The sequence below is a fragment of the Branchiostoma floridae genome, chromosome 17, assembly GCF_000003815.2.
Source record: "Branchiostoma floridae strain S238N-H82 chromosome 17, Bfl_VNyyK, whole genome shotgun sequence".
NCBI lineage: Eukaryota > Metazoa > Chordata > Leptocardii > Amphioxiformes > Branchiostomatidae > Branchiostoma > Branchiostoma floridae.
In genome coordinates, this window is record NC_049995.1 from 11,812,131 (window position 1) to 11,827,728 (window position 15,598).

At 43.5% G+C, this 15,598-nt stretch overlaps 1 protein-coding gene across 2 annotated transcripts in view; it reads right to left on the bottom strand.

Moving 5' to 3' along the window:
* Positions 1 to 7,268: 7,268 nt before the first annotated feature.
* Positions 7,269 to 15,598, bottom strand: part of LOC118404793 (histidine N-acetyltransferase-like) — a 38,133-nt gene continuing 29,803 nt past the window's right edge. Inside the window, exons 1-3 of one of the 2 annotated variants that reach the window (XM_035804138.1) lie at positions 10,269 to 10,767; positions 8,864 to 9,094; positions 7,269 to 8,483 (exon numbers count right to left, since the gene is read on the bottom strand). In XM_035804138.1, the coding sequence (XP_035660031.1) occupies positions 7,911 to 8,483; positions 8,864 to 9,094; positions 10,269 to 10,445 (981 nt within the window). In that variant the 5' untranslated portion in view covers positions 10,446 to 10,767 and the 3' untranslated portion in view covers positions 7,269 to 7,910. Of the gene's footprint in view, positions 8,484 to 8,863; positions 9,095 to 10,268; positions 10,768 to 15,598 lie in introns of those variants that run through there. The other variant, XM_035804137.1, reaches the window with a different exon arrangement.

Consider the following 15,598-nt stretch of genomic DNA (forward strand, 5'->3'; position numbering starts at 1 on the left):
GGAAGGACGAAAGGACATTTGCTCCTTTTCGTTCCTTTTCGTTCCTTTTCGTTCCTTTTCGTTCCTTTTCGCACTTTCGGTACTTTCATTTTTGTTCCTTTTCGTTCCTTTTCGTTCCTTTTCGTTCCTTTTCGTTCCTTTTCGTTCCTTTTCGTTCCTTTTCGTTCCTTTTCGTTCCTTTTCGTTCCTTTTCGTTCCTTTTCGCACTTTCGGTAGACCCTCAGTGATGACTGTTTCCGTTTGGATCGAATCTGCCGCACTGCCATATGCAGTGGTTCTAGCTGCGTGTTCTCTTGTAAGAGTACTACAATTTGCAGCCGCATCTTGGTGATAAAGTGTGTTTGCCTCTGGTACGATATGAAACCTTTCTTCCATTCTGTCCCCTTCTACCGCACAGCTATTTGTATAGGCGCTGTACGAACGCTCACTTGTGACATCACTATGATTTGGAGTCATGTCCCGTTGGTACAGTGAATTTGCTGCGGCTACGCCATAAGGCATTTCTTCCTCACCAGTTTCGGCATTGCCTATGTGAAAAGCAGGCTGGTCAGATTCTTCTTCCACGAGCACTTTGGGTGCAGTCTCCTCATAGACCTCAGCCTCTGCAACACCATTTGTGACCGCCTGGTGCGCTTCTGTTACGTAATGGAAACTAAACTGCGTGGCTCCTTTTGGAATCTCCGACCAGTGGGTTTCTCGCGATCGCAATCGTCTAAGAGGGAAGTCGTTTGGGCTCAATTCTCCTTCTCTTGACTGATCTGTCACCATGAGCAGGCTGTGATGGGGAATACAGACGGCCATAGCTTGTACCCCTATGTGCAATGTTGTACTGGCGATGCCAATGTGTTCTCGTCTCGCTCGCTGTTTTCTCCAACAAAAAAATGCGGTATGACAGAGAACCACCAGACTAAAAATACCAAACAACTTAACCATGACCAAGACGACATGTTTGCTATGTGATTTATTGTTCCTAACATCACAGAATTTCTGATAAAAAGAAGGCTTAAAAACTAACCAGTAGGAACAGCAGGATTGATTTGTAGAACCTGAACAAGTGTCGGTGTTGTTTTTCCTTTGTGGTAAAACTTCGTCGGATGGGAAAATTGTCGTGTTTTGTCCCTTTGTCTCCTTCAGTGGGTGAATGAGGCACAGTAGCAGATCACTATAAAATGTTTTCGTGCTACCCTGCATACTTGCTTCATTTTTGTAAATGCCCGAGTCTTCCGCGGTGAAGTATTCAACCGCGAACGGTTTGTTGGCAGGTTTGACTAAATGGCGGCCTGTCGGGGTGTTCCAGAAGAATGAATCAACTGGGTTGTCATAAAGAAACAAAGGTAGAATAAAGGAAATGTGCTCCGGTACGTAGAAAGTAGTGGGGACAACACCAAAGTTCTTGTGATGACTTTTGAGTAGGAAATGCCTTTCGACGAAAGTCCGATTATGTTCAGTGTTGATAATGTAAGGTGTAATAATGGGCCATTTATCCATATTAGCAATATTTAACTCGTCACCATGACTGCCTTGTGCATCGCTACAGTGCAAAGGGTTACCCTGTAACTGATAAGTTGTGGACGGGTGTGCAGATTTAAGATCTTGGGGTATGTGACTAATGTTGTTGACCCTAAGCAGCACTGACAAGAGTTGTTTACTCGGAATCAGCTTGATTGCCTGCATGGGAACCGAAGAAAGTCGATTCCCGGAAAGTTCCAGGAACTCCAGACTTGCCAGACCGTGGAACGCGCGTTCTGATACAGCATAAATTAGGTTGTTGGAGAGGAACAGATCCCAAAGGGCGGAAAGATCAGAAAAGATGAAGTCACGAAGGATAACGATGTAATTTCTGTCCAGATCCAGAATGCGAAGCTTGTCCAGACGTTGGAAGGTTTGCGGGAATAAATCCTTTACCCGATTGTTGTCGATAAACAGATACCATATGTACGGGGTTGTGCTAAATGAGTCCAGGTGGGATATTTTATTGTTTGACAGCTTGACAGAATAGACGTCTGGTGTAATGGCGTCTATCGGGACCTGCGTCAAGTTACGGCCGGTATAATGAACGGTCTTCCCAACAGTGATTGTTAGCAGAGTTAAGAGAATGAAAAGGCAAGTTGCGGATTCCATTTTGTATAGCGGTATTATCATATTCTGCAGACAAAGGTCCCCTATAACAACAGATAAACATGGAATAGATTAATGAATATATGAAACTTTTCCTTAATTGTAACATACAGTCTAATTTGATGACGGTAGAAGTACAGAATAAACCTTTTCTTACAAATAAGGCCACTCAATTTTATGGATGACATCCGCGCGCGTTGATTTTTGCCTTTTATAAAAAAAATCTACCCAAATGTCACCCAAAAGCGGCCTGGTCAATCTGGATTTTATGCTTGCCATAGGACCTGCTCTCCAAGGTAAGGGTATGGGGCAAAAGTAAGTGTTCCCTCTTTATACAAGAACTGCAATAAAAACATTGATTCTGTCTTACAGTCTTACTGGAGATGAACATTAAAAAGACAAACCAAGCCTGGGAAAGAATGGACTGGAGGTTTATCCTGTGATTTATGCTAACGTCACATTTCCACAAAGGGGCCCGACCGGGTATGTTAGGGGCTTATTTCGTGCACTTTCGGGCGGGGCCCCACAAGACCCCCGGCGGCTGCCGGGTTATTTGGGGGCTCGGGAGGGGCCCCGGTTGATTCTAAGTAGGACTTAAAATCCACCGGGGCCCGGGCAGGAAAATACGCCGAATGCAAGCCGTCAACTAATCGTGAACACATCGACAGGGTCCCCTACAGTATCTGCCCGGTACCTGCCCGGTACCCCGACGGTACTCGTCGGTACAGGCCCAACCTTCTTGCATTACAAACTATTGCATCCGTTGTGTCATCCCGGAACACCGCCAGGGCCGCTGACGGGTCCCTCGGTCATCAACCAGGACTATTTGGGCCATGGTCACATTTCCACGTAGGGATCCGAGCTGGTAATTTACGGAATGTTTTTTGGCACATCCGGTCGGGGTCTTGTGGGTCTCCCAGCGGCTGCCGGGTTATTTTTGGTCTCGGGCGGGGTCCCGGTGGATTTTAAGTCGGACTTAAAATGAACCAGGGGCCCGCCGGGGAAATATTGGGGAAATATCAGCAGTAAAAAACTCACTTTCTGCTCGTCTCAATGGAAGGTCACACACACATGAGCAGGTCATAGAACATTTGGGGCTCCATGCGCATGAAGAAGTTAAAGTCGCAACAATGTTCTGGCATTAGCTCGCTCATCAGCGCATTGTAGAACCCAAACATGGGTCGGCGCCTCAACTAGAGTTGAACCCACCACGATCTTCTTCTCTGGCACTGCCGTTCCGCTAGTCTCTCTTCTTCAAGGACAAAGAAGCAACAAAAACAAGGAAGCAACGGTGACGAGCCGTCGCCACCCTCAGCACGTGCGTCACGTGCCCACCAGACCCTTACGGGGTACCCCGCGATATTCCCAGGGCAGCTAACGGGTGCCTGCCGGAAATCGACCGATAAAGGATTAAAGCATACAACTATTGGATGAAAGCCGCTGGAATGCCCACCGGAGCCCCCCGGGACCCCTAACGGGACGCGTGAAGAAAAAATGATTTGTGACTACGTGAGCCGGTGTCTACCCGGCTTTAGAGCCCGGCCGGGGCCTAGATCGGTTAGACACCGCGCGGACACCCTGGGTAATGTGACGTAGGCCTAAGTGGTATTTTTGCTTTTGTTTGCTTTTTCTTTTTTTTCGCCCTTTCGCATTAGTTTTGGGGTTCTCAGAAGATGTCATCCATAAATTTAAGTCAGTGCGGCCTAAATAATTGATTCACAATTTACAGGCACGAAAAGCTACCCATTGTTTCCTTTATAATACGATATAGATTTATAGCAAATCCATGTCCATGACGCTTATTGCAACTGAACAAAATTAAATACTAACGTACTACCATTACATTGTCATTGAACACAGAATAACTACAAGTCAAGTAAATAATCTTAATTCTAAACATACTTAGATTAAGTCAATGAATGTACATACAGTATACAGAATATGGCTTCACAAAGGGGACATTCACAAATGAAATGTGTTTCAAGTTAATTTCCAATGTGATATTTATTCATGTTACTCTAGCACTTTACTGTGAAGATATTTGACGTTAGGTTTTCAAAATGCTTAGAATGGTACAAAATGATTACCTCATCTGCAAATTACCTGATTGTGGAAGGGCACGGCTGATGTAGGACCTGACTCTCTTCCTCAGCTTGCCGGTGTGCGGTACCGCCAACGTATGTCTGGCAGAAAATAACTGTTCCAGACCTATCAACATATTGCGATGCATTTAAAATCGGTCAGTTAAGACCATGTGATGTTTTCACAAAGGGACAGTAAATAAGTCACTCTTTTCTACGAAACATGTCCTCCAAAATTGTCTGCGCACATGTCTCGACCATGAAACTGTATGCAACAAATAACATTTGTTTTGAAAGACAGTCTGAAAAGAAATTATAGAAAGTAACCTAGATCGTAACCTATTTCATAGAAATGACTTTTGTTTACTTTTACTTTTCATGTACTTGTTTCTGACGTGAAAAATTATAATCTTGTTTCAAGATGACTTGCAGATTTGAGGGTAAATATCATCTTATATAAGCAATTCTAAAACAAAAAGTACGAGATACATGATTGCATGTTTACATCATCACGCTGTCCTACAGGAGACTTATTACATGTCCATCTTTCTGGGAACAGGGCGAGGCTATCACGTCCCGAACACGTGCACAACAACTCGTATTTTCCCAGAACTTTCGTAGAGTGGAACATGTTATCATCAAGCACAGTAGGGGCATCATCTCTGGATAGTTTTAAAGAACGCTTGCAGATAGATGTGCAAAAGTTATGTGTGACAGGTCGTTCAGTGTAATATAACCAGCTGCTGCCTCGCCGCGTGCTTGCGAAGCTGATGTGTTACGCCGAAGGGCGGTTATACCGGCTTTATAGATACAGATACAACACTTGCACAACGACGCCCTACAAAAGGTATCACGTATCAAGTAGATGACGTGTATGAAATCATGGGTCAGTCATACTGATGAAGGCTGCAGAGATTTATTTATTCATTTATTGAGAATGCAGAAAACGTAATACACGGCAAACAACCCAGGCAGCGTCGCTGATATTGGGTGACAACACATACAATACACATTTACAGTCCTCATAGAAAACACATGATTAACTCAAATCTGAAACTAGATCATGCGTAAGAAAGCATGGGGGTCAGTCATACTGATGAAGCCTGCAGAGATGGCTAAAACTAATTACTCTCTTTCTGTTCAATTAAATGTTCCACTGTGCGTTGTAATAGGTATGACGGGCGGACATAGTCTGCTGTTTGTGGATCTTTGGGCCTCCCCGGGGATCAAAGTTGTTAATTGGATCTCTCAGGGTCTAACCTACACGTTGGATCCCCACTCACTCCCGCCATCAGATCTTAGGGAGCAGGCTGCATCAGAGAGTCTCCGCAATTTCTTCTCAGTCACCTCCGTTCTTCCCTTCCTCCTTCCACCTTAATCATGGGGAGGACACCGAAAAGAGTGAAGAAGTGCTCCGGTTGTGGCGAGCCGCTGTCTTGTCACAAGGCGGGCCAATACGGCAAGCACTGCCAGGGGGTTGCCAAGGATCCGCCGGCAGACAAGCAGCCCATCGAGCTCGAGGACCCCAATCCTAAGTCTGCGATGGACGTCCTGGAACAACGCAAGGCGGAGTTGGAGAAGGCCATCGCAGAAGCGGAGCTTAGAAACGAGGTGGCAGCTCTTGAGAAGAGACTAGGGGCTCTAAAATCAAGCGGTCCAACCCCCCCGTCAGGCGAGGCGAAGCGGACCGGCCCCAAAGTATCCACGTCGGCGGAGGAGGCGGCTACGCTCGGCGCGGCTCTCCACCTGGGCCCCGGCGACCTGACCCTAGACCACCTACGAATGAACAAGGAGCTCGTCACAAAGGTGAACGAGAACTACCCAGACCTCGAGTTCGTCACCCCGGACAGCAAAAAGGCTCCCGCTAAAGGTAAGACAAAGCTTTTGTCTCCCGAGAACTTTGTCTTCAACAGTCAGTCCGCAGAGGCCCCGAAGTATGAAGACCTCTCGGCCGAGGAGTTCCTCAGCGGCAGCATGGGGTTGCTCCTGTCGCCCAACCTCCCGACTTGGGAAGCCAGGGGACGAATGGCCCTTCTCCAGTTCGCCTGCCACCGGCTGGCACGTTATCGCTGGCCGGTCGTCAGGGCCTTTCACCACGCGGCCATCAACCAGGCCCTCCGCGACCCCACGAAGTGGAACAACGACTGGACGGAACTCAAGGACTACTATTTTGACGGCGACCCCGACAACCTCAAGGGCAACAACAACACCACGGGTAAGCCGAGGACAACCGTCAGGACCTGTTACAAGTACAACAAAGGGGAGTGTTCTTCCACCTCGTGCCGTTACGCCCACTTCTGCTCGTACTGCTTGGACACTACGGGACAAAAGTATAAACATGCCGAGTCCACCTGTCGACGACGTGGTGAGAAGACCACGACCAAGAAAGAGGACAGTACTAAAGACTGACTAAATCCCCGTAACACGGACTGCCCTGAGGTATGTGAAAACCTTGACATTGGACCATCTACCGTGAATGACCGCCCGTTCCTTAAGACTTTTAGTCATAGTATTCGTATCGATGCTAGTACTTTCCCCTGCCAAGAGGGGCCCGACTCTGACATCTTTCCATGTCTTAATGTTATTGATTTCCCCTGCCAAGAGGGGCCTCATGTTGATTTACCTAGTGCTCCTCACCAGGAGGATATTTTATCGCACGTCTCTCATCCTGAGAGAAGTTTGTCACATGCGTACGAGCGCTATGCTCCTGATGATGATGTTGTTGTTATAATTGACGTTCCCTGCCAAGAGGGCTCAGATTTTGATTTCATTGATATTCCTCGCAGAGAGGGCACGATGTCTTGTGTTTCTCCGCGTGAGAGTACTTCAAGTAATTTGCCACATGTGTACGGGCCGGGTAGTGTTGTTTCGGACGTCTGTTTTCACACGTCAAATGTCCCTATGTTGGAGCAACTGGCCCCCTCCGGTAGTACTGTTGTATATGTCCCCCGCCACGAGGGTTTCTCACCGCATGTAACCATATTTGACCGACAGGCCCCTGGCGCCTCTCATATTTTGTCATGTATTCCTTCACGATCTAGCCATTATGATGTTGATGATATTGATGTACCTTGCCGAGAGTGTAGCTCGACCACCGTAGTTGCGTCGTCTAAGAACTCTTGCGATCATTATGATGTTAGCTCTAGCATTGCGGGTACGACTCGGTCGGGTGATGTGATCCCCATCTCTCCCTTCTGCTGTTTATGTAATGTTTATTCGATCAAAAAAATTGCATCCGTGTGCTCATCAAGTTTTGAACGTTTATGAAAGTCCTTGACCATACTGTAAATAACACAAAGCATGTGTAGCTATTCTCCAAGAAGGGGTTGGGTCGCGGAGATAGTAGTGGGTTGGCTTGAGGTTTTTACTAGCTCTGTTGAGGGAAGCGAGACAATAAAAATCCCTACCACTACTATCTCCGTGACCCAACCTCTGCTCGGAGAATGCAAAACACCTACAAAAAGCGAACATTTATGCGCGGGAATATTGCAAAATAAATTTGAAAGTCAAAGATGTTAACAAAAATTGAGAATACACTGGGCGGTATACCATGCTCTGTGTAGTATATCATTTGTTCACCCTTCCTGACCACCAAGATCACACAATGAAGGCAGCTTTTTTAAGAACCTTTTTTTTCACACGTTTGCATAATTTTTGGGTTTCCCAAAGGATGTGAATCATACGATTGAATCCACACAGCCTTAAGGCCTCTCACAGGTGGCTGGAGAATATGTCACTTTCAGTCATGATAACTTCACTCTTCCTGTCCAGCAGATTTTCCATCTGCAAAGTATCCCTACAAAACTGGTGGATTGGATCCTCCAGCTCAGCAAGACCGACAAATACGCTCAGTTGTAAGACGTCGTTTCTGTAGCTACGGCTTGCGTCCTCCAGGTGTTTCAGTAGGTGTTTATGGACGGTTGAGTCGTCCATAGCGTAGATTGTAACGGACATCATCCTCACTGCAGCGGTTGGATACGTGTTGGAAAGACTTAGACTAGCTTCGCCCTTCTGGTTTAACATGTAAATCTTATTCTGTGCTTGTAGAATCTTCAAATTGGCGGGGCACAGGGTGAAAGGGTCCCAATCTACAATTATGATGGGTTTGCCGTCGTAGCCACCACAAGCTCCGTCGGGAAGCCATTTCTGTACAGCCGTACAGAAGTCGTCGTCTGCGGTCTGTAGAGGCACGACGTCCGGTAAGCCGGTCGTGTCCAGTTGAGCCAGCTGAGCGGGGTTCTGTCGCCACCACAGGTTGGGTCCGCCCTTGTATTCTACGTAGGGCTAAAAAGTGAAGAAAGTGACTTCAATTTCAGATTGAATCGATCCAGTACTTCACATGAGGTAACTTTAAGGCATTTTTACTGTAGAGCAATAGCCATGCTTACCTCTCCGAGTGCACATGTGCAGCAATAGAAATCATGTGTAATATGTCAAAGGTGGGGACGCCCCTGAGACATAAGCAAATCACATTTGGACAGTGTAGTGAAAATCAAGACAATGATGAAAACGAAAACTGTACATGTTCTCAACTCAGTTCCCTTCGCATTTGACGCATAATCCACATTTCCTGTCACTACACATGTGCGCTCGGAACCGTGATCATGCTTATTGTAAACTTTATGACTTATACAGCATGAAACGTTCTCTAAATGTAAACTTACCATACAGAAAACTTCTGGCATGCCTTTTATATGTCTCCTTGTAAAGACGCTAGCAGTGGATGCCGTGGCTCGTTTATACCTGGCTGCCGGACGGTTCTGTCGGATCCAGGCGTCTTGATACTGCTCCAACTTCCCGATGACGCGCTTCCCTCTCCAGGCAGGAGCAACTCTCGCTGACGTACTGATGAAGGCCTTTCCTTCCTCCGTGATTGTTGCCACTAGTAGTCCTACCTAAGAAAGCACAGGATCCACAGCACGAAAACAAGTATTTAAGCTAAGTTTCAGACATACGTATAAATCCCTTAAAGGCGGAGATATATTTCAGCAGATTTTAAGATCTATTAAAGGCATCGGAAACATACATCTGGCCTTTACGTAAGATTTCAGCGTTTTTAAATGTAACTTAATATGTCGTGTTTCTTTCCGTGAATTTTACAATGTATTTTAGTATGCCGAAAAGACAACTTAAATGTCTCAAAAAGTTAACCGTAAACTGACAAAACTGGATATAACCGGCACACATATACATGCCCTATGTGCCGTGCACGGTTATAACCGGATAGCGTATTCCCCCGAGGAAGCAACTTTGCGCGCGTGTAGCGCACGAACCCCGGAAGTTAGGGACTTCGGCCTTGTTCGGGTGTCTCTTTTCGGGGGTCTGCGGCCAACCCTGGCACTAAAGCATTTCATAGGGCTCAAACTCTGGCAGTTTAAGGGTTAAGAATGCATGTGTGTGTTTATACATGTGTGTTTTGTGTGCTATGTGTTTGTGGGAATTTCATTCTTGCATAAGTTAGTCAATGGTGAGTATTACAATGCATAAATTATGTCTATTTTGTAAGTCATTTGTATAAAAGTTACAAAAGCTCTCAATATTTCATGGAGGTATGAATTCGCCGAACTCCATGTATTTTTGCGACACTTGGCAGCGATAAGAATACAAGAAGAAACTAAGCTGCAAGATTTAAGCTATGTACTATCCTATGAATATTGTAGAAGAACTTTATAACATAGTATAATAGTACTAAACATCATAGCAGTATATTTTACATGCATGATTAGGACCACCGTCTTAAGTTGTAGGTGAAGATTGTTTTGGCGGTTTTTTTCTTCTTCTGTTCGTTGACAACTGTTATGTATTTAGTACACGCCTTTATGTTTGGGACCGCATTTCTAACACCGCATCAAACAATCACTATATATTATTAAACTGTTACTTGTATATTATGTAAATACTACAGGTGTATTTACGAATCGGGCCACTAACCAGCGACACTAACAGCAGCCTTGCAATATGAACCAATAAGAATTGTAAGGAAAGACAGACGGAGGTGGAGATTAAACAACTGTTACGGTTGTGTAGCGTTATATGTATTCGGTATGATACTTTGTAATCCAAACTCACCACTTGTGTTCCCACCACCGCCAGGAAAACCGTGGTGTCAGGATCATCAATTAAGGAGTGAAAGAACTCCGGTAGGTAGTCGGTGTCGCCATAGATGTCCTTAGACATGCGAATTACGGCGTCGTAGTCATCGTGCGACGCGAGACGAAAGGAAAGATTTGGACTCTGGTCTGTCATGACGAACAGGGGGAGGGGGGCTCAGTGGACCGGTTGTGCTACATGTAGTTCATGTTGTTTGCCCGAGACAAATACCGCACGCAGGTGGTTTGCAACTTGTAATGAAACAGAACTCTTCCTTGTCCTGGATGAGTGACACAAACTCTAGCTGTCTTGTGATGGAACAGAATGTCAGAGAGCCCTGTCACGGCTAACGTAGCCCCGCTGAAGTTCATACAACTTTACGTGCAGTACAAAGGTCAAGTGACGTCACGCACGTTTCGGGTCAAGGGTAAGGTAGGGTCGATTACACTGTGTTCGTCAGGTGGCAGAAAATAGATGTTCTTATCAACATATTATGACGTATTTACAAATCCAGCTATAGCTCGCGGTTATTGGTCAGTTATCATCATGTGATGTTTTCACATTTTATAATGTCCTTCTTTCTACGAAACAGCTTCTCCTAAATCATCTGTGAAACAAATTTGAAACAAAATTGAAACTTTTCCTTTTTTATCAAATTGTGTACAACAACACGTTTTAAGGTCAGTCTGCGAATTTTGTAGAGAGTAACCTAGATATATAGCATATAACATAAAGATGGCTATTCCTTACTTTTCCTGTACTTGATTCTGACATGAGAAACTAATTTTGTTTTAAGGTAACTTGTACATTTCAGGGTATACATCAGCTAAATTACCGACCTTTGACTCAAATTTCCCTAGCCTGGTCAGTTTGTTTATTTCGATCTCCAATTAGAGTTACAATTATTATTACAGTTACCTGTTAGTATGCTCTTTATTACTGAGCGTTAGCAATTATTTAATTTTTTTTTCCATTTTGAAAAGCTGAATAGGCGGAGTTGCAATATGAGTGGGAAAGATGTAATTTTACTTTCAAGGTTGTGTTGCTATGCCGATTCACCAAGGTTGGAAGACACAAAACTCACGGTTGAGTCGACATTGTCCAGTCGGACAGTTCACTAATAATATACTCTTCTTCATTTCTTCATGTTTCAATTCCCGGATAAAGTTGAAAAGGTGGGATTAGTGACATAGGTAGCAATCATCTCGGCGATGAAGATAATTACCTGACTTTTGATCACCGCATGTCTGGAACATATCTACATTAATGATGATGAGGATTACCTAACGTTTCATTCTATGGTTCAGTCAGCAGTTCCATAGTAGTAATTTCGAAAAGTTGAATAGCTCAAGCTAAGTTACGAACAAAAGTAGCAATCGTTTTGGTGGTAAAGATGTAATTTTACTTTTAATGGCGTGTTGCTATACCGATTCACCATGGTAGAAGTCACAAAACTCATATTTTAGCCGACATTGTCCAGTTCGACAGTTCCCTAATAATATACTCTTCTTTAAATATTCATGTTTTAATTTCATAAATTTGAACAGAAGGGATTAGTGACAAAAAGTAGCAATACTATTAGCGATGGTGATAATTACCCGAGTTTTGACATTTTATTCTTTGACTTTTGATCACAGCACGTCTGGAACACATTTGCATTGTGAATGATATGCGCATGAGTCAAAATTGTCCGCTCGGGTAGTTCCCTATGCCTAATGATATATTATTTATTACTGAGCGTCATAAGAAATATTCAAAACATGATATATGCTAGATGATATCTCTGTTATATCTTATGATCCTTATATATTATGATCCTTACCGGTCTCTATCAAAATCATGTTGATTGCCTCAGCGCGGTTTGATGCTTCAAAAACCTTTGAAAAGTCGATTGTTCGAAGTTGACACACGGTCCTGCTTAAGATCATTGTTCGTAACGGCAAAACGCTTACCGCTTTGGCTTTTTACAGCTAACAATTGTACATGGTCTGGTGGGTTGTACTGGGCTGCATTAATTATTCATATTTCAATTTGATAAAATGTGCACAGCAGGGTGGTAGTGTGAACAAGAGAAGTCATCATACTTGTGGCGATAATTGCCCGAGTTTTTACATTTGATGTTGTGTTGCTATGGTATTTTACAGTATACCTGGAACACACCTACAATTCGTCATATATGAGACAACATTTGCCAGAGTGAAGTGGGATAGTTTTCAGTGCTCTTTATGGCTATGACACTCAACCCTCCACAGGACTAGTGTGCTTGCGTTTCTGTAACTTTGTTATGATTTACGAGAAGGGCAGTCTTGTGTAGTAGGTCTCTGTGGGGCACACAACGTTTCTGTAGCGCTACAAGGTAACGTCGTCTCAGTACTGTCAGCGGGAACCGACGAACAGTCAACCTACCCGCGCGGGCGTGGTAAGATGGCGGCACAACTTTCCTGGGCTGCGGTCATCTGCTGGCTGGTGTTTGCCACAGGTACGAATTGTATCTATTTTAAGGTTGAACTTCAAGACAATTACGGGTCGTGATATACAAACAGGGAGATGGATACTTTGAGGATAATACGGTGGCACAACTTTCCTGGGCTACGGTTATCTACTGGCTGATGCTTGCCACGTATAGGGGTTGCACTTACTTGCAGGTAAAAAGACGGTCCGTGACACATAAGGCCACAGCAAATAAATTTATGGATGGCATCCTATTCAGACTGCAGAAATAGTGAGGCAGTGCAAAAAGAACAAGATTCGTACAAGAAAATCTTTTTTTTTTATAGATATTTTTTTCTGAAATCAGGTGAAAATTAATGAGCACTTGATGCCATCCATAGAATTTACTTGCTGTGGCTGAAAACATGGAGATAGATACCTTGTGGATAAATTGAGGATGAATACTTGTAGACGTCTCACTGACTGTTGTAACAACCTCTTCTCAATCCTGGTATTTCCTCTGCTCCCATTGGTTCTCCGGTTTTGTCTTAAAAGGTGTTTACACTGTCACGACAACTGCACTAGGCAGGAATGACTGTCTTTCTTATTTCATTGGTGGTTTCAGCTGTATTAAGTTAAGCTTTGTTGAGAGTCATCATCATCATCATCGGTCGGCTGCGTTGCATTCTTGCTAGAGTTGGCCTTTTGGTTCAATAACTTAGGTCAAATGTTTGTCAGACTGTCCCTAACTCTAAAATATCGTATAAGCAGTCATTTTTCCAAACATGGATTTGAAATTTTGGTTGGAAATATATAAAATTTATCCAAATAAGATTATGTCTTGATAGGAAAGTCAATTTTTGTCCTGTAATTTTCTGTAATGTAGTTTATGTTACTGAAACTTGTAAAGGGTTTTAGGACAGGTTAAGTGAAATTCTACTGGAAAGCTAACACATATCCAACTGCGTATACAGTGGGATTGTTTACTTCTATTCTGCGACTTAGCTTGAAACACACATGGCGTCAGATGTATCATGATTCTGTTGCAAAAATACTAACTGAACGCGAAATAATATGAGAGGCAATTTTGTAACGTTTACTGTAGATAACAGTTACAATGTTATAATCATACGCTCACAACAAAACGATTTTGTATTGGAGAGGAATTTTCTTTTGTTGTTCTCTTTGAAAAGTACTTGCAGCGAAATTGCATCATGAAATTTTAATGAGTCGAGGGCGTTGTTGTCAAAAGGTACGAGGGGTGATCAATACGTTGTCAGCCTCACCCAGAAATGATAAGCACATAATATTTACAATTTCGAGAAACAACATCGTAGTATCAAGCCTTTTATCAATGTCCTTGAGCTCTAAATTTCATATCATTGTAGTCATTGCTTTCCAGGCAACGTCAGAAAATCAGGGGGGAATCGGCTAGATATTATAAAACAAGGGTGAACTGTGATCAGAAAAGTGTTGGTCGAGTTCCCCATGCTGTAAATTACTTCAAGACATTGTCAAAATATTTCATAAGGATTCCCTTCCCATTTCAAGTAGAAAGAAGTGGGTGTCTGACCTTCAGTTGACCTGCACACCTCAGATCGCATCTCAATTGTCCATGTTGTTTCCGTTACTGGGTGTCGCATTCAAAGTGATGATCACAATGATTTGAATTTTGGTACACATTCATAAAAGACTTTATACTTTACATGTATGCTTCGAAATTTGAGTTGTGCACCTTTTCTGTTCTGGTTGAGGCCGAGAACTTGATGATCAATAAAGAGTTGTATTGTCGCTGCGTTTTGTTTAACAGCGCATGTAACGTATTTACGACAGAGTCTTGCTATTTTTTTTTGGACTTATCTGAACATGACATGATCTTAATGCTAGTAATTTGTCATTCCTAAGTGACACCGACCAGGGCCCAGGGATGTGGAGGGACCCTGACGGCCCCCTCTGGAGGTCCCATGACGTCACCGAACTATCCCAGTAACTATAGCAACGATGAGACCTGTGAGTGGAGCATCACGGTACCACCTGGAAGCATCATTCGTGTCATGTTTGACAGATTTGACGTTGATGCAAATGGCGACTCTCTGGCTGTCTACGATGGAGCCAGCGATACTGCCACAGAGTTACAAAGGTAATTTTCCAAACAATTAGACAATATTCTAATAGGACTTTGCACATAATATTTTTTGCATTTTACGGAAGAGGGCTCCAGGAAGAGTAGGAGTTGTATGTCACCACTAACTCAGATTCCTTAAAAACAAACAAAGAAACAAACATTATGCTGCAACTACGTATGTTGTTATAGCCAATTAGTGTGAGGCTTCCAAGCCACTTGTCTGTAAAAAAAAAGCTTCAGTATATTCTGGATGGTAGAAAGAAAATAGTGCTGAAGCCAGGAAACATTAGAATATGTTGTATGTATCATCTTGATATATCTTGATTATTGTTTAGATATAGCCAACACTAGTATTTGAGTAGCCTCTTTTTACAATAATGTTTATCACTTACAGTTTATTGTCACTTGTATATCTCCTATGTTTATGTACTACTAGCAGTTAGCCTAAGGGCATAAACGTGCAATTTATAAACTTCTGAATATCATTCTTTGATGCCCAGGTTGACAGGACAACAGACAGTCGGTCCCATGACCAGCACATCTAACATGATGTTCCTCAGGTTTACATCTGACAGCAGCGTCACTCGTCAGGGGTTCCAGTTCTCCTACATAAGTAAGGTCTTTCATTACACTGGTTGGAATAAGATTGAAACTGTGGTACGTTGGCGGAATCGCTTCGGCCGACCGATTTGACAGAAAGTGCAACAAATTTTTTCGATGGAAAAATGGAAATCGAGTCTTGTGTCATCGATAA